General features: G+C 47.6%; 1 protein-coding gene across 4 annotated transcripts in view; it reads right to left on the reverse strand.

Annotated features, from left to right (window-relative positions):
• The window catches only part of HCN4 (hyperpolarization activated cyclic nucleotide gated potassium channel 4), a 143040-nt gene that overhangs the window by 33781 nt on the left and 81340 nt on the right, over positions 1-27919 (reverse strand). For 3 of the 4 annotated variants that reach the window (XR_008451958.1, XM_054078238.1, XM_054078236.1), the window contains 2 exons: positions 9582-9743; positions 1491-1709 (listed from right to left, as the gene is read on the reverse strand). Coding sequence is in view for 3 of the 4 variants with exons in the window: in XM_054078238.1 (XP_053934213.1) it covers positions 1491-1709; positions 9582-9743 (381 nt within the window). In the remaining variant the exon portion in view is untranslated. The remainder of the gene's footprint in view (positions 1-1490; positions 1710-9581; positions 9744-27919) is intronic. The other variant, XM_054078237.1, reaches the window with a different exon arrangement.

Consider the following 27919-nt stretch of genomic DNA (forward strand, 5'->3'; position numbering starts at 1 on the left):
CAGTGTCCTTCTCTTTGGCATGCCTCACCCTCAACTGGAATCACCTGTAACACCGCAGTAAAACTCTATCCAAAGGCCAGCACTCTAATCGCGCCCCAGCCCTCCATTCTTCTTCACTTGGGCTTTCTCTCTCTTTCAGCTATAGCTGCACTTTGAGACCCTCCCTGTCCTCAGAGCATGATTCAGCCTCTCTCTTCTTTGCTTCCACTCCCTGCCCTGCTATAAGGTCTATCTGTGGCCCGGCATTGTAATCCAACTGTAATTGTCTCTCAAACATGTTCTTAGGCTATCTAACAAATCCTTTCTCCCATCTCCTCCCTGATCTTAGGATTCACCTAGCCTGGATGCGCTAGCCATAGCGTGTCCACTGAATAACAGCTGCCCTTTCACCTAATCTAACTGCAGTGGCAGGGTTAGGGCTAGTGCCTCATTCTTTCTCTTAATCTTTAGACCAAACGTATCCATCAGTCCCTGACCATCACACCTTCTTTCCTATGGCATGCTCAGCCCTGGTAACCAAGGGCAGTTGCTTCTGTTGGTGCCTGAAGGTAACCTACTGTCTTTTTGGGGAAGCCCCTTCCTCAGCTCTGAGCCACCCAGGGCCTTGCTCTTAGTTGGACACGGTTGCTTTCCAATGAGCTCTCCTGCTTTGTGGAGCTGCAGGTCTACCAGCTTAAGGTGAAGTTGAAGGCAGCAGCTTTGCCTCTCTATGTCCTAGAGGGAAAAGTATCATTATAACCACAGCCCCTTTGATGTGGAGAACAAAATGTCATTGTGCAGACAGCAATATAAGGAAGGCATGGAAAGAAGGAAGGAATCGATGCAGTTCCGTGAGTTACCCTTCATCGGTGAACCACAGTGACTGACCCTATTTGCCCCTTACCACCTTACGAATTCACAGCACTGCCCCAAACCCTCCACCACCAGTTACTGCCGCTGCTGCGAGGTAACCTGAGCTGTTGTGACACTTCTTTCCGTGCCCTGCATTATGCAATTCAACACCTGTGCAGTTAATTCGATAGCTACCTGGGGAACCTGCACGGTGCTCCCGAGCTTTGATCCGCGCTTTGGGGTTTGTTAACGCAGCTTCACTCATGAGCACTGAAGTGAATAATCTGGATACTTTTAAAGAAAGTACTTGCTAAACAAAAGCTGTGCATTCTGGAACATTCACTTGGGATTTGAAACAAGATCTCGGAAAGGAAAAAGTGACTTACAGTTTTCGATACCAGTGACATTGATAATGTCGATCTAAAAAGGCACTCAGAGACAATAAGAATCATCCGCTTGCCCTACCTGATCTTTCATCAGTTCCCTCCTGAGGGTCTGTTTGAGTGAATGGATGGGTACAAATTACCAATAAAGTGCTGTGGTGACAGAGAAACCACACCTTTGGCCTCTCACATGGCTCACTGACAGCCCTGGCTACCTCCAGAGAGTGCGTAACCCGCCCCTGGGTCACATAAGGGTGTGCAAAGCTCCGTCCTTACCTTCTCCTGGTACTGACGCCGTGAGGAGTCCAGAGACTGGATTAGGGCTGTGGCATGGCCGATGAACATGGCATAGCAGGTGGCACCCACAATCATGCTCAGCATGGTGAGCCACACGTCTGACATGCCAACAGGCGCCTGCTGCCCGTACCCAATGCAGAGCATGTGGCTCATGGCCTTGAACAGCGCATAGGAATACTGCTTCCCCCAGGAGTCATTCTAAAGAGACAGATAGACAGACACAGCTTTAGCAGAGGGACAAGACATTCTCCGAGGTGAACACATTTCAGAAAAGGATACCTAACACGAGACTCAAAAGTCCATTTTTAAAGCACCTCTATACAACAAGGAATTTAACTGTTTGATGGCTTTAGTTATTCGACATTAACTGACTTTGGCCAGGGTTTTTACAGATTCCATGAACTACTTTCAGCAATACTTTCCAGAAAGGAAGCCAGGCGGTCTGACACACTGATAGCCTGGGATAAACTGAGAGGGTGCATTGGGATAGTTTCAAAATGACCCACATGTGGGAGAAGGAACTGAAGCAAATGATTGTTCCACTGGGAAAAAGAATTTAACAACGAACTGGTAAAAGAGAGCCTGAACAAGGCTGCCAGCAGCAAGAGCTTTGGGCGAGGAAAATCACTCCCTAGCAATTTAGGAAATGGTCAGGACCTGTGGTCATTACCTGAAGAGATTTTCTGGGAAGGCCAGAAAATTCATGTGATAATGTCCAGACAGCAAGTTCTTCTCAGTGCAAAATGGAGTTTTTTTCATGGAGCTGAGAAATCTACAAATGGCCTCATTTGAGAGGTGCAATAAACCACGATGAGAAGCTGGCTGAGGGCAACCGCTTCTTTGGGACACCCTGTGCTCTCCCAGTGCCACTAACGCAAGGAGCACCTCAGCAATTACATCATGGGACAGGGAGGAAAAAAACAGCATAAACAGCATGATTATTCTGATTAGCTTGAGTTCATGGAACAGCTTAAGGTACATTTACTATCCTGTGGGTATTATATGCTACCAAGTCCTTGCCACAAAGCCTTGTAAAGTAAATGCACTGTCATCACACATTGCTATTACAAGGCATGTGAAAAAATACCTCTGCTAGAGTGACATTCATCACAGCACATAAACTGTACGTTCATCAGTCATCTTTCTGTTCCCTAGGAAGGTGTTAACATTATGGATATAGCTGTGCGGATACACCTACCATGGCAACTTAGAAGGTCATTGTACAGAGGCCTGGTTTGTGGCTCAACAAACAGACAAGTAGTGCTTTTGTGAACTCCATTCGGAGAGATGCAGCAGCCTCAGCACCAGGGATAAGCGATGCTGGGAGCTCTGGAGTTTACTGGACACCTCCTCAGAGGTTTCCAGTCCCGGTCAGACAGATGGCTGATGACCTCTCTGCAAACTGCCCTCCAAGTGTCACTAATGTTGATGGAAAGTTTTCAGGAAGCTTAAACATAGTAAACAGAAGCAAAGTGCACTGTTGCTGTTTGTGAGTGGTGGCAAAGAGCTGGGACGAGATAAACACATGGACAAAGACAGGCGATAGCATTACCCTGGCCATATTCAGTTACGTTATGCAAGACAGGCCTGGTTCACACTGCAACAAGAAGGGCAAAGCGACAGAAGTTACAGCAAAGCGGACACAGAAGAAGAAGCGCATTCACAGCCCCAGGAGAGACTGCTCCCTGCCGGCGCCTGCCTGTCTGGGCTCACCTCCCTAACAAAGTAGGAACCTCTTCACCTCCTGCACTGGAAAAAACTGCCCTTGAGCCAAGAGAGAGAGACAAGGGACAATGTGGCCATTGGTGTCTCCCTTCCTGGCTACGCAGTTGCCTTGCCAGTGTTTGTGGAGCCGCAGCCTAAAGGCAAACTAGCTACAGGTGAAGGCGAAGAGCATTTGCGCTCTGCTGTCTGAACAAGGCAGCAGGAAGGATCCCACCACAGAGGCTGCCTGAGGTGAAAGCATCCAATGAGTGAATCTGCTCGCTCCTTTGCCTCTCATGTCTGTGCTGTGGCTCCCAAAGTCCTGGTCAAAGAAGCGCGGGTCCCATTTTTCCACCACCCAGGTTTTGAGTAATTTTGCAGACCCGCTTCTGATCTGTGAAGGCATTGAGCATGTCACACACCTTATATAGGCAGCCCTCCATCTTCACTGTTAACAGTTCCAGGAGCTACAATCCCCTTCCCTCAGCCCTGGAGTACTAGCAGCCACAAAACCACGGCCCCTGCACTTACAGCATGGCAAACGCTGTACACTCTACAGCTTTAGCCCATCCATGGTCCATGTTTCAGCAGGGAAGTCATTATCCTGAGACAACAGGCAGGAGCAGTCCCACTTGACCAACCTTTGCTTAAAATCGCCAGTAAAGGCGGGCCTTTACTGTGGGCTAAAAGCTAAAGCTTTGCTGGGGCAGAGGCATGTGTCCTCTCCCGTCCCTTCTGTGTTAAATGAATTCCTTTCCCATGCAGGCATTTCTCAGTGGAACCTTCAGAAACACTGCTTCCGTGTGTAGTTTAACAGGGCTGCATGCTGCCAGAAAGAACTGAGAGCAGGGAGAAAAGGAATGCCGAGCTGAAATTCCAAAGGGAATTTGGGGAGACAGACTAAGAAGAGCTGAGCTGGAATTTGATATACCAGGAAACTGGTTGCCAGGGTCTCTAATGGCCACAAATGATCAAAGCCTAAGAGGAACATCTGGGTATCAGGCAGGTTGAAGTTTTAAAAGCCATTCTTCCAGCAGCTTGTTGCTCAGGAGTGCCGTTTATGAGAAAGCTTGCCAGTGTTTTGTAGGAATTAGTCATCCAAAACTACAACATCCAAGACTGCTGAGCCCCTGTAGCCTGCAGAAACATTTCTGGCTCCCTGGGAACTCCACACTCGCAAGTCACAACCCCAGCTCCCATCAGCAGCTCAGCTCCCCAAGAGGACAACCTGCTTCGTGCCAGACTGAGAGCGCTGAGTAACAACAAACTGAGGGGCGAGAGCTAAAGGAGAACACGAAGTGTTTAAAAAAACAGTCCTGAACAATGTTGTCTGCTGGGAGAAGAGATCAAGGACTGCTGAAAGAGAGGCACTTCCATGAAAGGGAAACCTGTCAGAGCAATTTCCTTCAGGACCCAGCCTCTGAGCTATTTCAGCATCTGTGCCATCCTCACAGCAGTCTGTGTGATGACTCTTTGCTTATAGGTCTCAGTATATCACTAGTTTTTAGGTCTGCTCTACACCTTTTTGTCTTCCACAGAATAAGCAAGCAGGTCAAGATGCTGTTCTTTAAGCCAGACTAGCAGTAGTGGTTCCAAATGTACAATGGACACAAGTTTACTGGCATCACGGTGCCTTATACTGATAAAGCTTGTTTCCATAAGAGCCATTCCCTCACACTCAATAATGTGCCAGTCCCCACAGTGGCAGGGTTGTGCTACTTCAAATGCACTGAGTGGCTGAAATGGCCCATTAGGGTAGGGAAATGAGGCCTTCAACTACAGAAAGAAAATGACTCCTCGTTAACCAAATCCCAAGCTAAAATGGAGCTACAGATATGTGCTTGAACATAGTCAAGAGGAATGTTACCTCAGACAACATGCCAGGTATTAAGAGCGTTTGCAAAAGGGAGTTAAAATGACTGAAGCTGTTTCTCAGACTGGTTTGTTTGTAACATCCACATTGGCAGGACTATAAGGGTTTCTGTGGGATTACTGCCTGAACTGTAGAGCCTCTGCCCAGATCCACCCTTGAATACTTGCACATGCATTCCTGGAACTCTTCACAGGCAGCGTTTGGTTCTGCAGTGCTTTATGGAAGCACATAAAGAAGCAGACTGGTGTCTTACAGGATGGTCTGGGTCTGACGTAGCTGTGAGCATACCTGGCTGAGCCCTCACAGGAGAAGACCAGACAGAGGGAGCAGTAAAGACAAAGAGAAGTGCTGGTGAATTCTTGGGGCAGGAGCATAGTCCACAGGCACAATGTTAAGACTCACTTACACCACTGACATTTCACAGTATTAAGGAGCTGTCTGTAGTGAAAGGGCACGTTTCAGCCTCGTGATCTCCCACATCTGTCTCAACAGTGATCATATCTGGAGGCAGAGTTGTTACTCGGGGTTTGCTGTAGCACTCCACTTAGGCTGAGCTGCGAAAAAAAGCCTCTGAACATCACTGCCCTCCCCTGGACTGTGCTGTAACCACTACGCTGGGAAAACAAATCTTCAGATCCAGTAAAAAGGAAGGGAATAGTGGGACAAGAAATGGAGATGGTAGGTCAGACTCTGCAATGGAGAGAACCTGCCTGTTCTGGCTTACTTACAGGACAGCTTTGCAATGGGCTTCACCCAACAGAAGAGATTTTCTCAGGACTCTGGGTGCACCACTTCTAATTGCCCAGCCAGCCTTGCCTGGGACCTCTACCCATGGATCCATTGGTCCTGGAACTCCATTTCAGCCCAGGCCTGGATGTCCACATCTTGCCTGAGCCAGCTGTACCTGTGCCCACCCCTGGGCCCTGAGCATATGCACTACTCTTGTTTCCAGCCTTGCCTCTGACTAACCGGACTCCCTGGGCAGACCCTGGGCATGACTTGTCACCCTGCCATCACTGGAATGGCTGATGGACCCTGTTATCACTTCTGCGCTGCCCGCACTGTTTCGGACTGTCCTAGCTGCTGAGGGCACTGCCTGCGCAGGGGTCACCCTTGGCTCCTGGCTCATTTCCCATCATGCAGCAGCCTTACCCTTGCTGCTCCCTGACAGATTTTATAGAACACAATCATATACTAAACAGCTTCATACGTCTGAGTGAGTACGAGGGATCTGCTGGACCAGAGTCTTGGAGAGAGTTAGAAATCACACAGGAGATTTATGCAGGATTGCTGTCTTCCACAACCATGCTGCATCCATTTCTCTTCCTCTTTTCTGTCATCAACACTACAACAATGTGTTTGGTGTGGAGTTTAAGCCAAAAGGAAAGCTACTCTCCTTCTTCTGGTAGAAGGGAAGACGATTAGTATTTCCTATGCAAGGTCGCTGTGTTTGACATGGGGATATTTGCCTTCCCTGCAGGGTTTAGCAGTTCAGCACAATTCTCAGGGGAGTGAGCCACGTGTTCCCAGCAGCTTTCAGGTCTCAGCAGAGCTCAGGTTTCTCTGACGAGGAGCTGCCAGGCAAGGGTCGTGGGGAGATGCTGCTGCCTGCACACACACCGCTCTGTGATGGACTCACCAGCATTTCTCATTTTAATAAAGTGCCCTGTAGGGAAGCTGATGCTGAAACCCCTGAGACTGGGGCTGAGCAATTAATACTGAACACATCCTTCCCTGCCGTGTGAGAGCCAGGAAGGAGTCGTGCAGAGACTCACACCTTCTGCAATTGCTAATGATGAAACATGGTCTATGTAGAAAACACCAAGATGAACCGGACCCAGGGATTTATTGAGCCCCTGATATGCTTTTGGCAACATCAGACCATTCACAGATCCCCTGGAAGAGGATCAAACCTTTATGAAGCAGATGGGAGGCGATGGATCTTCTTCCCCTGCTGCGTTGGAATCAGAGGTGGTTTCATGGACTGCCAAGTGGCTAGGTGGGAAACTCCAGTGTGGCAGAAGAGCAGCACCAGCATACGCAAGGAGAAAGCCTCCAAAGCATATGGTACCTCACTTTCAGCTCTTCTTGGTGGTAGCAGCCTCAGAAGATTCGTTTTTTCCTACAGTGGTTCCATCCCAGCTTTTTAGTTCCTGTGTGCAATCAGGGCGATTGTGCACCAGGTATATGTATCTCCTCAATGTCGTGACCACGTCAGTACAGAATGTCCCCAAATCCAACCTACCGACTCTCTGTCACAGACAGATGACATCCTAGCTCCCCACTCCCTAACTCTGTCCGTCATAGCTCTCAAACAGAGCCATTCTGGGAACTGCCATCAAGATCTTGGTCCCAAAATCTGAGAAGAGCCCAGACCACCAGTTTCTTCTTGTTTCCTGAATAGGTGGTCTCTCCTATTACTCCACGATAGACTTAACATAAACTGTTGCACTAATTGTGATATCCACGTCCATCACTGGTCCCAGTGACATGCCTGGAAATCTTCTCAGAAGATTAGAGGACAGAACTTTACTGTGAGAAGAAACTATCTGATTCCAGAACTATTCTCTTTTTTTTAAATGTTCTAAACCCAAGCTATTTTGGGGCTGGCATATTCCTGTACAGCTTCTGGAGTGGAAGCCACTTGGACTATAGGTGGGGCATTTAACCACCTCTCCAGTTCTTCATCTCACTTTCCTAAGGCTCCATATCTGAGGCAGGCACTGAGATAATAATTTTTTTTCACTTTTATTAAGTCAAAAAAGTGGAGGTGATTTAGCTGCAGAGGAGTAGTGGAAAAAAAAAATCACACAAAGCAAGCTTAATTCCCAGCTTCACAGACTCTCAAGGTTGGGAAGACAAGAACTGCAGCACGAGTTCTTGCCTGGTGAAGCTCTGCTAGAAAGTTTCTACCCTGATACTCCCTGAGACTTTGCTGAGCCTGTGGGATGCATCCTTCCCCCCCTTTTCTCAGCCTTCCTGCTAGGAAAGTGCCCAGGCTAAACATTTTCTTCCTTTGTCCTGTCACCTGAGTGTGACACTCACGCTTGTAAATCTGTAACCCTAGCTTTGACCTCTTCTCCAAGGGTTGGATGGGAGAAGCAAAGAGAAGTTGTTGCCATCACACAGCAGCCTCTACCCAAGTGTCAGGATAAAAGAAACATGGTTCAAATCTGCTCCTCTGAAGCTGTCCTGCAAGGGCACCATGGCCATGTCACTTCATGGGATGGAGATGATTTCTGTCTACGCTCTCCAGGAGGACGAGCTGGATGTCCTTTTGAACCTGAAGAGCACAAGCACAATGGGGCCCTAATCTCTCATTGCTCCTGCCATACAAATAATAAAACGGCAGCATGGGGGAAGATAAGACAGCTGCTGCATGGGTTGTTCTTCTGCTGCAGATAAATAAAGGGTTGCAGTCTCCAGAACTGTCAGTCTGGCACCTATGAACAGCAGGAAGTGAATGACTGTTGCAGAGGGAAGAAATTAATAAATAAACACCAAACAGATGACTTTTTCATGGATGCTCACTCTTCTCAGGCATGGGCAGCATGTGCCCACAGCTCGGCATGTGGGAGGCATGGGAAGCTGGCAGATCTTTTATACATTTTTACATTTGTTCTGTTCTGCCCGAGTGCCTAATTATGTGGTTTGGTTTTTTTTATTTTATAAGAAGAAATTGGCTGAGGGAATCTGGAGGTTAAGAGCTGCAATAAGAGGCAATTTTTTAAGCTCTGTCAGTTTTTGCTGCTTAATCAACTGGACATTGTCCCTTTGAATAAAAGATCCTGAATTCTCAGCAAGAGGGTTGAAAGGTACCATGAACTCCCCATGCGTTTATCGTATGGTATAAATCTCCCCCACAGCAAACAGCAGAGTGCACAGCACAGCTTGGGACGCTATTGGAAAGTCTGGCTACTGATCCCATGACGGGAGACCAAAGTGTGACTTGGCAGGGTCTGTTACAGCCCACTCTAATGGAATATTGTGCAGCTCCCCAGGGAACAGGTTGGGTGATCACACCAACCCTTCAAGTGGATATGGCGCAGAAGGCTTAACATTTTTCTTGGGACTAGTAATGAGGATTATAGATTAGACCCAGCTATGGCTTCAGGACCCCCTATGCCTCCTGCCTTTGGCTCAGGATGCTGGGATCCCATCAGAAAACCATCTCCATTCTTGCTCTTCGCTCCTCGCTGCCAGGAGGGGGAGCTTGGCTCCTGCCTTCTGCTGCAGGCAGCAGGCTCTGCTGGGGCTGGTCCGGGCTCTGCAGCCCGGGGACTGTCTCGGTGCAGTGACTGCCTCCAAGGAGCCTCCATGGCCAGAGGACCGTTGCTTTGGAAGTGCCTGCTGGATGGTGAAGGAAGGCCCCAAAAGGAGGTGTGGGGATCTAGGAAGCTGGGGGATGCTGTGTTAGTGCCGGGAGGCTGATGCTGAAAGGGTGATGAGGGCCTGGGCTGAGGGCCTGAGGGAGCAAGCAGGGCGACACTTACCACCATGCGGTTGAGGGACACCCAGCAGTCATCAGGGAAGTCCTGCAGCATCGGCACGAGGAACTGGAGGCAGCCATCCCAGTGACACAACAGCAGCATCATCCCAATCAGGTTCACAATCCGCACCACTGCACTGGCCAGATCGTAGGTCATGTGGAAGATCTGCAGGGGCCAACAGGGATCAGATGAGATGGCAGCTCCCCAAACAACCAACCCTCCATAATTAGATGCAGTATCAGGGTCAAGAACCTTGCTAAAGTAACAGAAAAGGCTGCATTAGCTCAGCTCCAGTTGGTCACAGTATGCAAGCAGAACTGGCTGAAAAAAAACCAGATTAAAAGACAAAATACAAAATCATAACCATTCACACCTCTTGCCCTTTGATATTGCCTTCTCATTCACACTCAAAGCTCCAGAACTCATTTTATAAAATAAAATTTGTGGAGCATCAGCCACTCCTTAGAATTAAACTCTATCATTCCATCTTTTCAACTGCAATGCCCTTCTTTGATTTCTGCTCTTGCTGAATATCTGCTACACACCGACACACGGTGGAAGCTGCCTTTGTATGGGATGTCAGATGCAGTCTCTGCAAGTATCAAAGGCAAAGAAGAATGGACTCAAACTCAGCAGAGGCTTCTAGAAGAGGATCTGATTCCACTTTCCTGTATTCTGCTGCTGTGACAAGTCCAGTCTTACATGAAGGTGTGGAAGAAAAAGAGAAACACAGCAGAGCTGTATAGTGGTTTTCAGCAAGGAAGCCTAGTGCTCCTGCCATGAGAGACATCCTCTCACTCCAACATCACCCTGAAGACAGAGACCCTGAGCACATCTGGCATCCTCTCCCACGTGCTGTGGTGTTGCGACAGCAATTTGTGGGATGGATGGAGGCCATGCCCCAGCTCTGATGAAATGTGTGGCAGGAGTGAGCCCCCTGACAAGGACTTTATCGACAAGGACTAGATAAAGATTTGGGCCTGCCAAGGATGTGACAAAGATCATAGCCTGTCATGGACCTGAGAAACACTGGGCTGACCTAAGATACCTGATTACTTCTTTCAGGTTTCAAGGAGGAGCTGGCGAAGATGTTCTTTCATTGCACAGAACACTAAGCTCAGTGATACAATGACTGAAATCCACATTCCTTCTGCTCCCTGCGCCATTGGGAGTGGGAAGGAGGTAGAGAACTGTTGCCAGGCCCACCACCCCAGAAGATGTGGGCTCCCAGCCCATTAGAACTGACCACAGATCAGACTTGACTGTGTACAAAATGGGGTTTTGCTGGAAAGCACCTTTGAGTGGTTCTCCTTGGAGCAACAGGCTGGAAGGAGAAGTTGGAGTTTTCCAACTGGAAAACTCTCACTTTGGGATTGGGACATTATCTAAGGTAACCTCCCAGGACTGAGTGCCCTCACCTTTCAGTGGGTGGTTATTTCTCTTGATAGATCCTTGAGTGAGCCCTCCTCCCTCTGGGTGAGCAATTCTATCTCTGGGTACCCCTGAGAGAGAGGTTTTCTTTTGTGAGTAAGTGAGTGAGTGAGTGAGTGAGTGAGTGTACATTTGGGGTGGTCATCTTCCTAGAGGATTGTTTATGCAACTTAGGAATAGTCATGTGGTAATATTCCTGACTGGCATCTGAACTTGTGGTTTAGTTTGTTTGTTGGAGCTTTAAGTAATTTTGGTAAGAATTAATCTCCATTTTGGTTTACTGGTTGTTTGTTTTGTGGGTGCCTCTGTGACAATGTGTTCTGCCTAAGAGCCAAGTCTGCAGAAACGTTAATCACTGCTCCCCACACATGGTCTTGCTTTTTCTGGGACAGGAGGAGAGAAATATTTGGACATCTGTGTGTGAATGAAGCGGAGAGACTCACTGCTGTCAGCTGCCGTGGCTGGGCTTTCTCAGGAGGCTTCCCCATGGTTTGAAGGCACAAGCAACCTGGCTGTGTTGCAGCCCAGTCTGCAATCTGGTGACACAACGTCCGAGTTGAATTTAATGGAAGGGAACAAAAAGCAGAGCAATGTGAGGAACAAAGATGACTACTGCGAATCAGATGAGGCTGCATGTCCCAGCTCTATTCCCGCATTTCCAGCCTGACCTGGAGGATGGTCCTTCCATCCAGGTATATTTAAATAAGCTCTGTCCTAACCCAGCTACATCAGCTTGAAGCTTCCAGCAGAGCAGCCTCTCCTGCTGCCTGGACTGCCCCACAGCCCTGCCACAGCCCCTCCACTCTGGCCCACAGTGTTTTGGCTCTGTCACCTGCAGAGTGCCCTTCCACAGCTCCACTTTACTACCTCGCTCTGTCGTGCTACCCCAGCCCTGTGTGGTCACTGTCTTCTGACCCGCCACCGCACCTCTTACAGGGTGCTTCTCAGGGCTGTTGTAAAACTGACCTCTGAGCGAGCCATGCCGAGGACACAGTGACACCCACCCAAACCCATCATTTCCATAGGGATGTGGCAGGATTAACTCGGTAAAATAAACCTGTAAACAAAACTTTCTTACAGGGCACCAGGCAGGGCGTCAAAAGGCACAGACACGCTGACACAAGCTGATATAAGAGAGCAAAGTTATTTTCAGTTTGCCATGCTATTAGTACAAATTGTCAGTGCGGTGACTGAACAGCAGGGAGAAGTGCACCTGGCGCTGAACACTGAACTCCACCACATCACTGCCTGGGCTCCAGAGAGCCTCAGCGCAGGAAGATGGACATGCAGCGGGTGACTTTGCCAATGTGGAATCACCTCTGGATGATTACTGAGGGAGAGGACTGTCAGGGAAGTATCTGAAGCAGGGGATAAGCCATAGGCTTTGCTGCTCTGACAGGGGTGGTCCTGCTTCCTCCAGCCACTCAGGGCAGTGTGTACCGGCCCTCTTTGCCTATACCAGGGATGGGCCTTCTCTGACCCTGTAGTGAGTCAGTTCAAGCAGCTAAAAAGGCAGAAAACTTTTGTTTTAAAACAAAGGAATCATGGTTTGTCGCTTTAGCTGCCTAAATTGGCTCATCACTGTTGTCAGAGGTAGCCATGCAATTTGAATGCCTGTTTCCACAGCAGACATTACCACTGCCTCACCTAATCAGGATGCCACGAGGTGAGATGCATTGAGAGATGCAACAGGCTCAATCCAGACTGGGAGGGAGCCGCAAAGAATACCGGAAACCAGAAGGATGAATGATTTGGATAACTGCTTTTAAACCCCACTATTTCTGCTGCACTCAAGATGCAGCTAGAGTCCACTGTGGCCCTTAGCATGAGAAAGGGCACTCCAGCAATATCTCTGGACTGAAAAGAAGAAAATTTCCCAAATCCAGGATGAAAGGCTGTTCTAGGAAATCCGACTTTCAATGCTAACACAATAGGTCAGTATACAAGCCAAGCACATAATTAATAAAGAATAATTCCTACTGGTTTCATCTTTTTTTTTCCCACTGCAGAAATGATCATTCTCAGTTAGATAACCCAAAGTGAATCCAGCCTGTGTGAATGACAGCCACAGGCTACCCTTTTAATGAAGCCAGAGCAGCAGTTTGCAGGCAGATCTCTGAATGGATCTTTTGTATCACCAGGGTTTTATTGTGCTAATGACTTTTCTTCTCCCACCTATGCACGGTTTTCAAAGAGCTCCAGCCCTCCTGTAATCCAGGGAACTCCAGCCAGGGACAGGGAGAAACCCTGTCAGATTTAGGAAGTGTCTTTCTTCCTTTCATTTATTCAAAGCCGAAAGTGAAGAGCCTGAGGGAATGGATGGTTCAGGGGAAAGATGAATGGATACAGGCTTCTTATATGATGATTGGGATCTATTCTAGTCAGGCTAGGGCAGAAAGCCTTCATCCTTTGGTGCACCTCTGAGGAACAGGCATAAATGAGTGTTTGCTTCTACCGTTAGGCCCTGCTGCCTTCTCTCGCACACTAATAATTCACACGTTTGCTAGAGGCTGAGAAATGGCAGCTCTGCGCCGAGTCTGCGTACGTCTTGGCTCACAGGTCTTCCTTCATTGCTGGGTCACCACCCACCATTAACTCACCTGTAGGTGCAGGACCCAGTGCTGAAGCACAAAGGGGAGGAGAGGATTAATGCCTCTGCATTAACACCGGGATGTGTCTGTCCTTGCAGTGCAGGGATGTTCCCAGCACAGAGCTCAGACAGGCCAGGAGCTCAGTGGCCACTTGGGACTGTGCTCTAATGCCCAGCACCGACCAGAGGGATGGATCACAACAGAGCTGACACAAATTTCCCCCACAGGTAGGGACAATGTCTGCTTTATGCAAGAGTGGATTCAGCTCACCAACTTTGGACCTTGAGATCTGGACTGTGTCATTAGAGTCACTTGATGGAAACTCACACCCAGAGGGTGACACATCTGGTCTGTGGCACTTCTTTACCTGAGAAGGAGACGTGCTGTGACTCAGGAATTCCCGTTTCCCTCTGCTGACCATAAAGTAAGCCTAGATAATGAACTCCCAACAGCAAATGTCTGAACTGCAGGTGAGACAGTTTCAACTGTCAGTCTCAGGAGCTACCAGCTCACGCTCACTCCTTGGAATACCTTTGCATCTGCATGCAAGAGCAAAATAAGAAACACTTGCTCTGTGGCACACAGGAATAGCTGTGAAGGGGTGTGAAGGAACACCTTCCACTGAGAAGCAGATCCTACCATAAATGGGTGCCTGTGTTGCAAGGAATATAAATTCCAGCAGCACGCTGGAGAGTGTCTAGGCTGGTGCTGCAGTGCCATAGACCAGTCTACAGCTCACCAGGGAGCGGAGAGGAGGAAACATTCTAGAAGAGCTGGTCAATACGCAGAGGAACATGTGTGGTAGTTGGAACTTCTCTGGTTTTCATCATTAATATTTGGGGTGTTCTCGTCCTGTTGTAACACAACCCAGGCTGAGTCCCAAAGCATTGCATCTCCCGCCCCAGGAACTGCTCGTGCTTTCCGGCTTTCCGCTGCCTATGATTTGGAAAAAGGGAGTGAGAAGGAGGAAAAGGACAAAGCACGGATTCCAGCTTAAAAGCACCTCTTTCCAAGGGAATTCTCTGATAGAGCAAATATCCTGTTTCTTGATTGTCCAAAACAAGCTGTGGCTTCAGAATCCGTGTTACCAAGTCGGCTCTGTGCTTCTGCCCAAAGGACACCTTGGAACGCTTTCTGAAAGGACAGCTTGGGAAAGTCGGAGGACCAAAATTTTCCTCCACAAAGTCATCTCAAGTTACATAAGAGCTCCATCTTGGAAATCCCACTTATACAAATAAGCTACCAGGATCCTATTGGTATGAATCCGAACTCTTGTCAGCCCCGAATGACTCTGTACAATGCTCCTCAATTGGCTCTGTACTGCAGCAGGATTCCTCTAATCTGCACACTTGAGCTGGAAGAAATCAAGGACACCTTGGAGAAGAGGGGGCCTGGCTCTGGCAGTGAAACGAGGGCTCTGACTGGAGTCAAAGTTGTATGTTTAATTAGGCGTGTTGTGTTATGTTGGCACACGGCTCGGTGTGGCTTTCCAAACCAACAGGCCACCAGGGTTTCTCAGATCCTTGAGAGCTATGCTGCATCAGTGACTCTGTAGGGCCGTGAAGGCTGGACTGCTCCAAGAGCCCACCGCGAGGACGTTGCGGGAGCGCTGAGGGGGAGGCAGCACTGCACCAGCCCTGCCAGCTCCAGCAAAGCCTCAGTCTCTGCACTTTGCTCCCCAGCACATCAAGCTTTGCAGGCTGGGGTGAGATCGCACATCTCTGCTGGCTCTGCATGTACCGGAGGTGCTATGCTTGGAACAAATGGGCTTTCCTCAGGGTCTGGGGACCGCGACACAGAGGCATAGTAATGATTTTGCTTCGAACAGCATGGCTGAGCTGGAGCTAAATGCCCCACCAGAGAGCTAACAGCATCCACGCTCGCTAGCTGAACACTGGCTCTGCACAGAACTGACTCCATCCACAGGGTTTAGGAACAGATTCTGCACCACAGGAAAGCAGTGACACTGCGTGTTGCCCTTCACTACCTCTACAAACAATCTAGCAGTATTCCTGTAGCACTACATCCAAACTAAGAAAGCCTGCTGCTCCCGAGCCAGTGCTGGTGTCTACATCCACACTGTGGTTAACAGAGATAAATGCCCTAAGGATAATCAAGTAGCTGTGACACCGCTCCAGCTTAATAGAAAGCAAAGAATTTACTCCTAATTTATGTCTTAAAAAAAACCAAAACTGTTAAAAGGAAATACAAATCTCAAAAGAGAGACAAAATAGTATCACGGGTCATTCTGAGTGCTCCAGGGTCAGAAATTCAGGCTGTTCAGCTGTGAGAAAATATGGGTTTACCCACATCTAAGAAGAGCATTTGTGGACTACGAGGGAGAAAGTTGAGATGCCTTTCACTCTTCCTTTCTTTACGTGGCTTTTGTAGATAACAGAGGTACAGATACATTTTCCTCACAGAGGCATTAGCTGCCTTTTCAAATCCAGGTGTTAATCGCTCAATATACTGGGGATAGGTGTTTGCTGTGAAGAGCTTTCCTGAGCCTAAAATGCCGTCAGGCAGATTACTGTGGGGTGGCTGTGCCATGGCCCTGCAGCACCAGCTACAGTGTCCCTGCATCACCCATCTCATCACTGACAGGGCCTCATTCTGCTCAGTTATAACAACTGACTGGACAGTGGCTGATGCTCTTACTCGTTTTGGTCAACATGCAAACTAAAGGCAGCTTACCGAAAAAAACAATGCTTTTTTAGAGATCCCTACCACAAATCGGTGCCAGATTTTGAGGTGAGCGGCAAAATGTCACCTTCTCCACACCCAGCAGGAGTCTTGCCCAACACAACCCATGTAAGAGGGGAACGGCTTGGGAGCCTGGATGTGAAGACCCATCCTGCAAGGCTGAAGGGGAGAGACAAACGACATGCAAAACTCATAGGATGGCCTTCCCCAGGAGGAAAAATCCTCTCCAGGCACACACAGTATTATGCATATTAGGGCACTGAAGCATGGAAGCCATGGGCATACACAAGGCACACACAGAGCCAAAACCCCTGAGCAACTCAGACACTGTGAGGACACACAAGAAAGCCGAGTAGAGAGAGAAAGGGCTGCTCCCTAAGAAATCCAACCTGTTGGATAAACCCACACCACTGGGAAACACAATGTTTTGTCAAAGCAAAACAGAAGAGCTCAGCTGCTCTCTTCCCTCCCCTGATGCTCCTATGGGAAATTCATCATCAACCCCTTCACTTGCTCCTTCCTCACCTTCCTCAACTTTCTATTTATTCCTCCAGTGATGTCATCTTTAAGCTGTGCCAAAACATAAGCTAATCTTACTCCAAAAGGTTTGCTGTGTTGAGTTGCTCAGCAGGCCACACATTTGGTTCTTTTGGAAGAATGGACAAAATGCTTCTCTTGCCACTAATATAAAGATATAAATTCTGAATTTCTGAGGCAACTGTTTCTCAGACTGGCCAGCTGAGAAGGGGCTTAGCTACAGAGGAAAAATGATGGAAAGGATGACAGTTGGGCTTATGTACAGCCTCATAGTGTATTGGGAAGCAGAAGTCCCTTATGAAGGGTCAGTTTCAGGGCAGAACACTTTGGGCTGTGCTACTGACAGTGTGCTTGGCAAGATAGCACCATGGTATGGGAAGGAGGAAGCTTTGGGATCCAGATTGTATTGGGACAACGCTGAAAGCATCAGCCAGCACAGAGCAGATGGGCTGGAGACAGGAAATCATCTGTAGTGCACAGATACATCTGCAAGCAGTGTGCAGATTCAGGGACACACTCGACATTTGGAGATGGTCTGGGATTTGGGTTTGCCTGCTTTTTGTTGTGCCAGCAAGGAAAACTATAGTCAGAAGATCAAGTTTTAGATGAAAGTTGGAGTTTGAGGTCGGTTCTCTTTTTATGCTTGCTTTGCACCAAATGACATAATCAATGTCAGCAGAGTTGCTGATGCTGCCTTGAGTCAGTGTGAGAGGAGAATCAGGTCCATGATTCATTAGGTTTAACGCTCACAGGGGAAGACATAGAAGAGTGTGCTTGGCTCAGGGCTGCCTGGAACAGCACGTTTGAGGGAAGGGCATGGAGTGCCAGGTGTTAAGAGAGATATCTAAGTAGATTTTATACTTAAAATATAATAATCCTTTGTGCTGCTGTGGCAGATTTCATCGGACTGTCTCAAGGGGCTTGGCTGCCACTAAGCTCGTGTGTTTCGGTATCTCCAGCGAATGTTTGATCTCTATCATTCTAGATGGGCAAAATGAGGCACACAAAAGGAAAAAGCCATTTGCCAGAGGTTGCAAAGAAAGCCAACAGTTAAATTTTGTGCCAAATCTCGGGATGCCAGCTTTGATCCCTGCTCTAAACACCGCACAGGTGTTGTGGCAACTACCTGGAGTCCTCAGAGGTACCTTTCATGTTCAGAAACAGCCACCTCAGCAACAAGAAAAGCCAGAGCAGGGCACGGAGAACTGGTCTTGCAGCAGCCTGGTGCTGGCAAAGTCCTGTAAGAGCTTGATGCAAGATCGCAAGCCCTGACATCCCCCCAAAATGATTTAACTCTTCCTGAGCAGGTTGCTTCCAGCTACTGGAAGTTCTTCTGCAGGTGGGGCGGAGGGGCCACAGACAGCGAACAGCAGAAAGCCCATGCAAAAGTGAAAGAAAAAAGGAAGTGTTTTCTTGCCTTCTCCCTCAGAGACTTGTGTCTGCTGGAAAATATTTACAGCAGAGAAAGGTGAAATAGCAGGACTAATTAGCACTGAGAAAGCTGGCACAAATGGCAGCTGTTTGTAGAGCTATATAAACCCCAAAGATCCTGCCGCGACCATGTGTTTTGCCTCTTGCACTCTCCGAGTTGCGGTTGCTATGACAACAGCCCCCCTCCCCTCCCCGTGCCACAATTCCCAGCCTAGACTTTAATCTTCATCATTTTAAGAACTTTTGTCACCACAGCAACGTGACACAGACTTTTAAAAATATTTTCTAGCACAACTCAAAGGACTGTCTTCCCAGCATGGTTTGCTTCAAACCTCCGGGAAAAAACATTTAGGGCTGGATCGTGCCTCCACGGAACCGAGATGTAAGCTGCCCAGTGATGCTGGCTAGCAGAGACAGGAGCTGCATCCCGCCTCCAGCACAGAGGGACAATGGCAGTTTCACCTCCCAGGGAACGTGTTCTAGAGCAGAAACGCCAGCGCCTGGGCCAGAGCTTTTCCAGGAACCTCTTTGACTCTGGAGAATGCACCCCTGTGCTTTTCAATGATGCTTATGCTCTCCTACAGCCACAGCAAAGGTTTTCAACAGAATCAATAAGGTTGAAAAGACCTCTAAGATTGTCCAGTCCAACCATCAGCCCAACACCACCGTGCCGACTAAACCATGGCACGTCTACATTCTTTTTTGAACCCCTCCAGGCATGGAGACTACACCACTGCTCTGGGCAGCCGGTTCCAATACCTGGCAACCTTTTCAGTGAAGTAATATTTCCTAATATCCAATCTAAACCTCCCCTGGTGCAACTTGAGGCCGTTCCCTCGCATGCTATCCCTTGTTCCTTGGGAGAAGAGACCAGCACCCACTTTGCTCCAACCTGCAGAGAGCGATGAGGTCTCCCCTCAGCCTTCTCTTCTCCAGGTTAAACAGCGCCGGGTCCCTCAGCCACTACCAGAACCCCTGGGCTCCAGACCCTTCCCCAGCTTCTTCTCTGGATGTGCTCCAGCCCCTCAATGTCTTTCTTGTACTGAAGAGCTCAAAACTGAACCCACAATTCGAGGTGTGGCCTCACCAGCACCGAGCACACAGGGATGATCCTTCCCCTGCTCCTGCTGGACACACCGTGGCTGATCCAAGCCAGGATGCTGTTGGCCTTCTTGGCCACCTGGGCCACTGCTGGCTCACATTCAGGGGCTGTTGATCAACACCCTCATGTCTTGATACAGTTAAATGTTTTGGGAAAAAAGGAAAAAAACAACCCAGCCCCCAAGCTGTAAGTAGGTTAGGTGTCTCGCTCGCAGTGGGAATTTAGATATGTTACCTGCCTAGGGTTTGCTTTTTTTTTTTAATCTCTCCTGGCTCTTATCTGCATCTTTGGGAATTGTAGTTCTTCTGAGAGGCGAGCAATGAATCACTGCTGGAAATAGGTCACAGGCTTTTTTTGAAGTTTAAGAATGACCGCAGTCATCGGGCAAAGGGTCTGTCTAGCTCAGTAGCTATACATAGATATGCCTGGGGAAAGAAATATCTGGGAGGCTGAGGGGAAAGGAAGCATAAATATCTGAGAAGGAGATGAGGAGCATAACCAGTTTGAAACTGGTGCTTGAGTCTACAACTACCTGAAAGGAGGTTCTAGCGAGGTGCGTGCTGTCTCTTCTCCCTAATAATGAGCAACAGGATGAGAGGAAATGGCCTCAAGTTGTGCCGGAGAGGTTTAGATTGGATATCAGGAAAAGTTTCTTCACCAAAAGGGTTCTCGGGCACTGGCAGAAGCTGTCTAGGGCAGCGGTGGAGTCACCATCCCTGGAGGTGTTTAAAAGACAGGCAGATGAAGTGCTCAGGACTATGGTTCATTAGTGGACAGGTACAGTTGGACTTGATGATCTCAAAGGTCTTTTTCAACCAAATCATTCTATGATTCTATAAGTATATAAAGGAAAATGTGGCTACCACAGGGTAAGAAGTGGAGCCTGGCGAGGCCTGGAAATGGCATCAAGAAGGAGCACAGGGTGGTGTGAGTGGCTGATCTACATGGTTCTGCATTGAATGGGCACTTGGTGAAGGTACTCATAGCTGGAAGAGGCAGCTGAGCAGCGAGCTGCAGTAATTGATGCATGACTCAGACAAGGTAGGTGAGTCCAGGCTGCAGAGTATGTCACAGGCACCTCACTTGTGGTCTGATCAAAAATTCACTGAGCTAAGTGGGAAAACACCCTGAGTGCACCAAACTACTGGGCACAAAATGAATTAAAACCGTTAGTGCAGAGAAGTCATGCAACAAAATACTAATGGCAATATTGACCAGGTTATGATGTTACCTAGATCAGTGACACCCTTTCCTTTTGAGCACAAATCTACTGTTAAAAAGAAGTATAAATAGGTGTCCTGAGCAAAGAAATCCCAGTCTTCTTTCCTTCCAGTAGGAACATTAGATCCCAAAGCTGGACCACATCTCACACTGCTTGGGAGCTGCTTGCCTTCCACAAAGTGATACTTTGATACCATACTTCAAGGATGCCTGACTCACAGTCTAAAATCTCGTCACTACAGAACACTTCCTGGAACAGTCTGGCCCAGGGAGGAAATGGTGACAGGTAGGTAAGACAGAGGTATCACAGAAAAACGTCAGCCTCATGGGATAGGCCTAGAGCTCCTACCTGCCCTCTCTTACCCAAAGGCTTCCTATCAAAGTGAAGGATCAGGTGATGAGAGGAAATGCTCTTTGTTCCAAACAACACGCAGTGTAGCCTGCGGAATACATTGCTGCAGGAATCCTTTAGGTCAGGAAGCTGGCAGGATATTAAATAGATGCCCAAGTAAATAAATGGCTGACTAAAAATAGCAACTTCTAAAAATCGGTTTGTATTCTTCCCTTTCAGTGTTTAAAAAAGCCCTAAGGAATAAACCTACCTGTAAGCAGATCGCTTTAGAGCTATTGTTTTGGAACTCACCACATGCTCCCTCTGAAGCATTTTATCACTGTGAGGAGCAGAAGAGTGGACTAAACAAACATCTGGTCTGTCACAGCACCTCCCCATGTCCACTTACATGAATGCGCCTAATCAGGAGAACTGGGGACTGCCACCCATATTTGTATCCATAAATACACAACCAGGACATGGGAGAAAGAAAATCAGATCATTCAGACCTTTCAAATGAGAAAGAAAATTGTCTTCTCAAAATTCAGATTGCCTGCAGAACAGCCTTAGTTCCCATTTGAGAGAAAACCATCGTAAAATAAATTAGTTGTGACCTTTGTCTTCACATTTCAGTCAGTCATACCTGATTTTTTTAGTTTAAAATTCAGAATAGATTTTTCAAAACCCAAAGCTGTCACTTAATGCACTTGTGGATTCATAGGATTCCCACTTGGGACAGAGCAGAAACTCATCCAGTCCTGCTCAGTAAGCACAGCTTTGCTGCAGAACTACAGAACTCATGCAGTTTACTCTTCATCAATTAGTACTGCTTTACACATCTTGCACTTCAATCAAGAGAAAAAAGCACATGTGTTTTCACCCTCTATCAATCCCTATTCACATGACTGTAACACAGTGCACTCAAAAGAAGTTGGGCCAAAAAATACACACCCAGAATGGAGTGAGCGTGGCCTCTTTGTCTTCAAAATACTTCTCTCAGCACAAGCAAAGCAATATTTGCACACACAGCTGAGGCCCCACCTCATCCTAGAACAGGTTCACGCAGCTGGAAGCCGAAGAGTTTATATATAGGCTTTTTCCCTACAGAAACCTGGCCTCGGGCCCCACACCTGAGCCCTGTATGGGGCACACTGTACAAGCAGCGCACAGAGATCAAGACAGCAGCCAGAATGAGTCCTGCGGGCTCTTTAACCCATGTTCCCACACTGATCTTGGCTCTGCAGTGAGCATTTTGTTTGAAGGATCAGGCCTTCTGTCAACTGAAGTGATGGCAAGTTTTCTCCTCTGGTTTTGAAACAGAGCCCATAATGTAAATTTCTACCTGCTGGGGCTGGCAGTGTGTTCCTTGGATGGCGTTTAGGTACAAAGCCCCAACCTACCGCTGCTTACAGCACAGCACAGCTCAGCCAGGGCAGGTTGCGTGCTGCGGAGAGACTAAGTACTCACCACCTAACTCAATCCTCTACTTTAATTCGATTAAAACCACAGCAACCAAGCACAACTTCCACCCTTGACTTCTTTTATGCTGTTAGCGATTGTAACATCCATGAAAGGAACTGGCCTGGCAGACCTGGAGATGTGAACGGTTTCCTGTGCCATGAGTGTCAGCTAAGATAATGAAGGCTCCTCTGGCTGCCAGCGTGGTGGCACTGTATTTTAACCGAAGTTTGCAGACTGAGGCTGCTCAGCAAACAGACTGATTTTCAGGTGTGTTGAGTGTTTGCCTGCAAAGTCTCTGTTGATCCACTTTGGGCACTCTGGCTTTCACCTGCTAGTAATGTTTCTGAAGCAGCAGATGAAATGACTGGTGTGTTCACACCACAGTGATAAACAGTTGATATCAGCCCTGGCCACATTCAGAAGAGAGATGGCCCAGCTTGCTGGGCAGGATGTTCTTTGGTCCCTAGTGGCATTAAACTTCAATGTCTTTGTTAGTGCTGGAGCTTTTCCTGAATAGCTTTGACAGAGATTGGTCTGAATATTTCAAACAAGGATCTGAATCACCTTTTGGGGGACCTCAACAGTTTGCCAGTGCAGTGCCAAGAGATTTCACCGCACAGCCTGACGCACATTAATCTGCATACAGCGTGTCACACCTGGTGTGTCCGGCCCAAGACAAATGCCCTCCTGTTCCTTAGAGCAATAACAGCAATGTAACCTTTTCATTATTGCAACATGCACCTGAAAGGAGACATCCTCGGAAGAAAAGCTCAGTGAAAATAACTCCCTGCATAATCTACCCCAGAAAACCTGTGCCCTCCTCTAACCTTCACAGAGCTGAGGCTGAGGAGAACGAGAGGAACAAGAGGAAGAGGAGCTGCTGGAGGAAACACAGCCATTACTATCGCATGCATGTGGCTGCCCTGATCCCCGGACAGCAGAAGGTGGGCTTGAAGCGGGTGGGTGCTTTTTTTATTTGCTTTAAGAATCTGGGGCAGGGAAAACTGTCTTTCACTCAGCAAGCAGTGTAGACTATATTTATGATTCCTGCTGCAGCTGTATACAGATACTTTGGCTGATTACAGAATGATGAAATAAGTCAGCACTAAGATGGTTAAAAGCAGTATTTAAACTCTATCTAAAATGCTCTTGAACCTCTGTGAATATATGCTGGGCAGGAACATGGTCCCTAAAGGCTGCCATTTTAATTACAAATCCAACAGAAAATGCTGCTTGATGACAGGTATGTAGGCAAAAATCCCCAGAGTTGCAGCTGGGAAAAGGAAGAGATTTGCACAGCTCTTTTAAGGGTATAACACAACAATATTATAATAATCATAGTAATAACAATAATAATAGTTTGACAAGGATGTTGTACATTCAAGCAAAGTACCAGGGCATTATAAGAAAGTGCTACTGTCCCCTCTGTCTCCAGCTGTGCCTCTGAGGCTGAGATCTGGAGACATGTCAGCAAGCTGATCATGGGAAGCGCAGTCCCTCTTCATACTCGCAGTATAGGGCTTTTCTGTTCTTGTAACGCCTCTCCAGACTCTGCCACCCTGCCTTTGCAGCAAACCCATCCCAAGCCATCCTCCAAAGGGCCAAAGATCCTAGCAAGGGCTTTTAAAAAGCCACCCCTTCCACAGACAGGTTTTTTGCCCTCTTCTGCTGGAAAGGCAGAGGCATTGGATACAGAGTACTTGTCTGTCAGTGTGGGAACCACCCAGACACCACCACAGCATTGTGAGATGCTCCCACAAATGTTAACAACATTCCAATGAAACCTTTTCTTCTTGGTGCACCATGGAATCAGAAAGTACTTTATTGGTATTTTTCCTGCACATAGCAGGATAGAATTATTTAAACAAAGGTACTTGCTTCAGTGCAATTTTGGCTAATGCCCTTCTGAAATGGTCTTGCTGCTACATCTATTCAACATTTCCTTTTAATACTGATGCAAACAGGAACTACTACTCTCTCCCAGTTCACTCCCTTCCTCCTGGGCTGTGAGCCTGGTTTCCTTCACACCTGCGTACACAAAGAATAATTCACTCCCCATTGAAACCGCACGTAGAGAATAAGGTGAAGCTACCTCAGCTGTGGAGCCCAGTTGCCCCAGAAAGCTCCTTGGCAGCATCCAGGGTCAGTCAATTCAGAACAAAGCCTAAGAAACCTCTTATCAGGGAGAGGGATGAGAACCCACTTCCTTGGAAACCTTCACCCGAATGCATAATAGTAAGAGATTGATTTAAACTTGGAAGCAGGAGTGATTTTTAACCTTCCAAAGCTCTTGCCTACGTTATAGCTCTGGACATACTTATAGCTCACATAAACATCCAAACTGCCCTTGAATTGTGTTGTCTGAGGAAGGAGCTCTGTGTCTGAATACATGCTGTCTGAAAAACTATTTCCTTGAATGCATTTGGATTTTGCTGCCTTTTCAATTTCACTGACTGCTCCATATCTTTGCTGAATACAGCAGGGAAAATATATAAGGCCCTGATCTTTTTCTAGCTTGCTTATTAACTTACAGGCTTTTTCTCTGCCCCTTAAAGGAAAGAATTTCCAACTTTCCATTTATTCCAGATTGTTCTCATTCTCATCAGTTTTCTTTAAATTCACTTTACTCCTACAGTGCAGAAGTAGCCCAAGTAACTATAATTGGGATATTTTTATCCTCAGTTATCCTACGATGGCCATTTATATTATTTTTCAAGGCTTGTCTCCAGTCTGTGCTCCCCTAGTCCCAGTTCTGCTCTCATCCCACCTGGCAGAGGCCAGACAGCAAGCGGCTACACAGCAGAAGATTCGAGAAAGAAGATATACTATGAAACACAAATGGAGCTGCATAAAGCATTCATATTTACTCTCTTTGGTTTCTTGTTCAGTTTTAAAAGAAACTGAGTCCTTTCGGAATTCATTTCATAACCTGCTCATTCGACCTCTCCCACCTTGCCCTCATTCCTCACCTTCTACTGCCTCGTCTGATTTAATGGCCCCTCATCGCAGTGAAAGCCCCTCGTCCAGCAGCAGGAAAATTTGCCTCCATCAGCATCAGAAGACATGGGCAGAAGAAATGGTGGTAGCAGCACTGAAAAATTACCAGGGGAATGAAGTACATAAAAATGACAGCGCTGATGACTCTGTACAGTGCCCTAGCAGCTCACTGCATGCTGCCGCAGCACAGCCTCTCTTGTCAATACCTCTGAATATTCAGTCAGAAAAATTAAGTCCAGAGTAGAATTTGCTTTACCTCTGTGACTGACTGGGCTTTACAAGGGCTGTGTCTACATTGGATACATCCACAAAAGCTACAGACTATGTGCATAAAGGCTGTATCTACACTGGAGAGCAAGAATGGACTCCAAGCAAGCAGTTTGCATGTGGAGCCAGCCTTGTGGCACACACCATTCCACCCCTAGCAGTGGCTGTAGCTGTAGCATCCATTCAAAGTACCAACAGTGAATTTAGGGGGGCTGAGTATCTCAGGGTGTCTGCTCGTGGATGGTTTCCAGCCTCTGTCACGCTTGATCTGTCCAGATCACATGAATGAGAGCTGTGCAAAAGGGCAGCAAATACTCGGGCCCTCCACCCTGGAAGAAGCGAGGCCACGGTGCAGTGTGCCTGGATGTGTACTTGTACAGATGCAGTACAGACAGCGGACAAGTTAGGACTCAAGAGGTGGTTCAGACAGCAGGAATTGAGAACAGCAGAGATTGCATTTTCTTCCCCCAAATCTAGTACTAACAGAGTAGTAAAGCTGCAACACAGGATTAGATTTCTGCCCTAGAGAGCAAGCTGTGCTGTAAGAAGGGATGGAGAAGGGACCAGTGCAGTGCGTCAGTGGTTTGCATTTACTGTAACGAGTGTCTGTTCCATGAGCGCCTCTAACCTAAGGCAGAATTATTATTAAGTGTCAGCAGTGATTATAAATGAAGCCGATCCCTGACCCCGTAAAGCTTTGGCAGAGCAAGAAATGTGAATCAGGACACAAGCACACCAGGCAGAGGATGCAGATACCAGGAGCAGCTGCAACATATGGGATCAGGCAGGGAGAACCAGCAGGGCAGCAGGGATGTTCTTCCTAGACAACATCAAAGCACTCTTTTCAGAAAGCTTTAGCACTAAGACTACACGATTCTGTGGTAAATAACAATATTGGTTTCTTTCTTTGTGTTTACGGTGCTTTCCCTTCCACAAAATGAACAGGGAGTTACATTGCAGACAAAGAGTTCTGCCGGAGCAACACAGTGTAAGAAAAGCTGTTTGGAAACCCACCTTCAGGCAAACTTGACCCCTTCTCAGACTCTTGTCACCCCAGCAGCCAAAGAAGGGTGGTGGGATGCCTCAAAAAGAGAAGTTAAACTGAGCATGGGATGAAGCAAATGCAGGACTCCAAACGTGACATCTTCAGATTTCAAAGCCTAAAGAGGAGAACCTAGATATGAGGCTGTTCCATCAGTTTAGGACTTAGCATGAATTCAGAAGCATGGGATCTGATTTCCCAGCTCTATGTCTGATTCAGCTGAAAATTCAAGAAGATGGAAGATCTAGCTTCCTTTTGCTAAATGTATAATAACTTTTGGGTTCACATCACCATTGTAATTCAGGATTTTATGCACGTCGTGGACAGCTACTGAGACATGGGAATTGCAGTGAAGTTTCACTTCATGGCCACCTACAAACTGGTAACTTCCTCAAGAGAATTTGCTCTGCAGCTCGCAAATGGGTGTGGGCACTCTGAGAGCAGAAAACAACATAATCCGAGGGATCAAGTATTTCACAGCCCTCCGTGGGAAGACTGAAAATGGAAGGGAGTCAGGAACAGCTGTCTGATATCCTAGTTATTAGTTTGGATCTCCACGCAATCCCAGGCACTTCAGTCTCTGGAAGGATGAGACTGGTATCCAAACGATGATTGCTGTTTGAATCCAAGCTACATAACTCTCCCTACCACAGAGACAAGAAATGACCTGAACATGAGGGTTTCATTACACATCCCATTCATTACAGATCCCATCTCCCATCTCTCATCTAAATATCAGAGAGGATACAAATACTTTGGACAAGACTAATGAGAAAGAGTTTGACAGTTGTCTCTTCTACACATCTGCTGGATGGAGGTGAGAAGGCAAGAGCTGAGGATCATTAGAGGTGGGGTGAGGGTATGGAGTAGAAAGTACTGGGATGTAATTAGGGAAAACCCTAAATTGCTGCCCTCACAGTCAAGCCTCCCAGCCAGCCACCTGCTCTGCCACATTTCTGAGGCTTTCAACACAGAGTTGTGCACCAACCTCTATCATAGCATTATATCCCAGACTTGTTACCCAACCACCACCCTGGCTCACTCCTGGCCCTTTCTCCTGCCACTTTTCTGATGCCAGTGCTGGCATCTGGAGTTGGCAGCTGCCTCCCATCCATTGACACATTCCCTTTTCTGTGCCAGCTGTCAGTTAAGCTGGCACATCGGTGCCACCTTCCCACCTTCCTGGCTCCAAAAGCAACCCACAGTGTACTGAAGTGCCAGCCTCAG

The sequence above is a fragment of the Cuculus canorus genome, chromosome 12 (assembly GCF_017976375.1).
Source record: "Cuculus canorus isolate bCucCan1 chromosome 12, bCucCan1.pri, whole genome shotgun sequence".
NCBI classification, from domain to species: domain Eukaryota; kingdom Metazoa; phylum Chordata; class Aves; order Cuculiformes; family Cuculidae; genus Cuculus; species Cuculus canorus.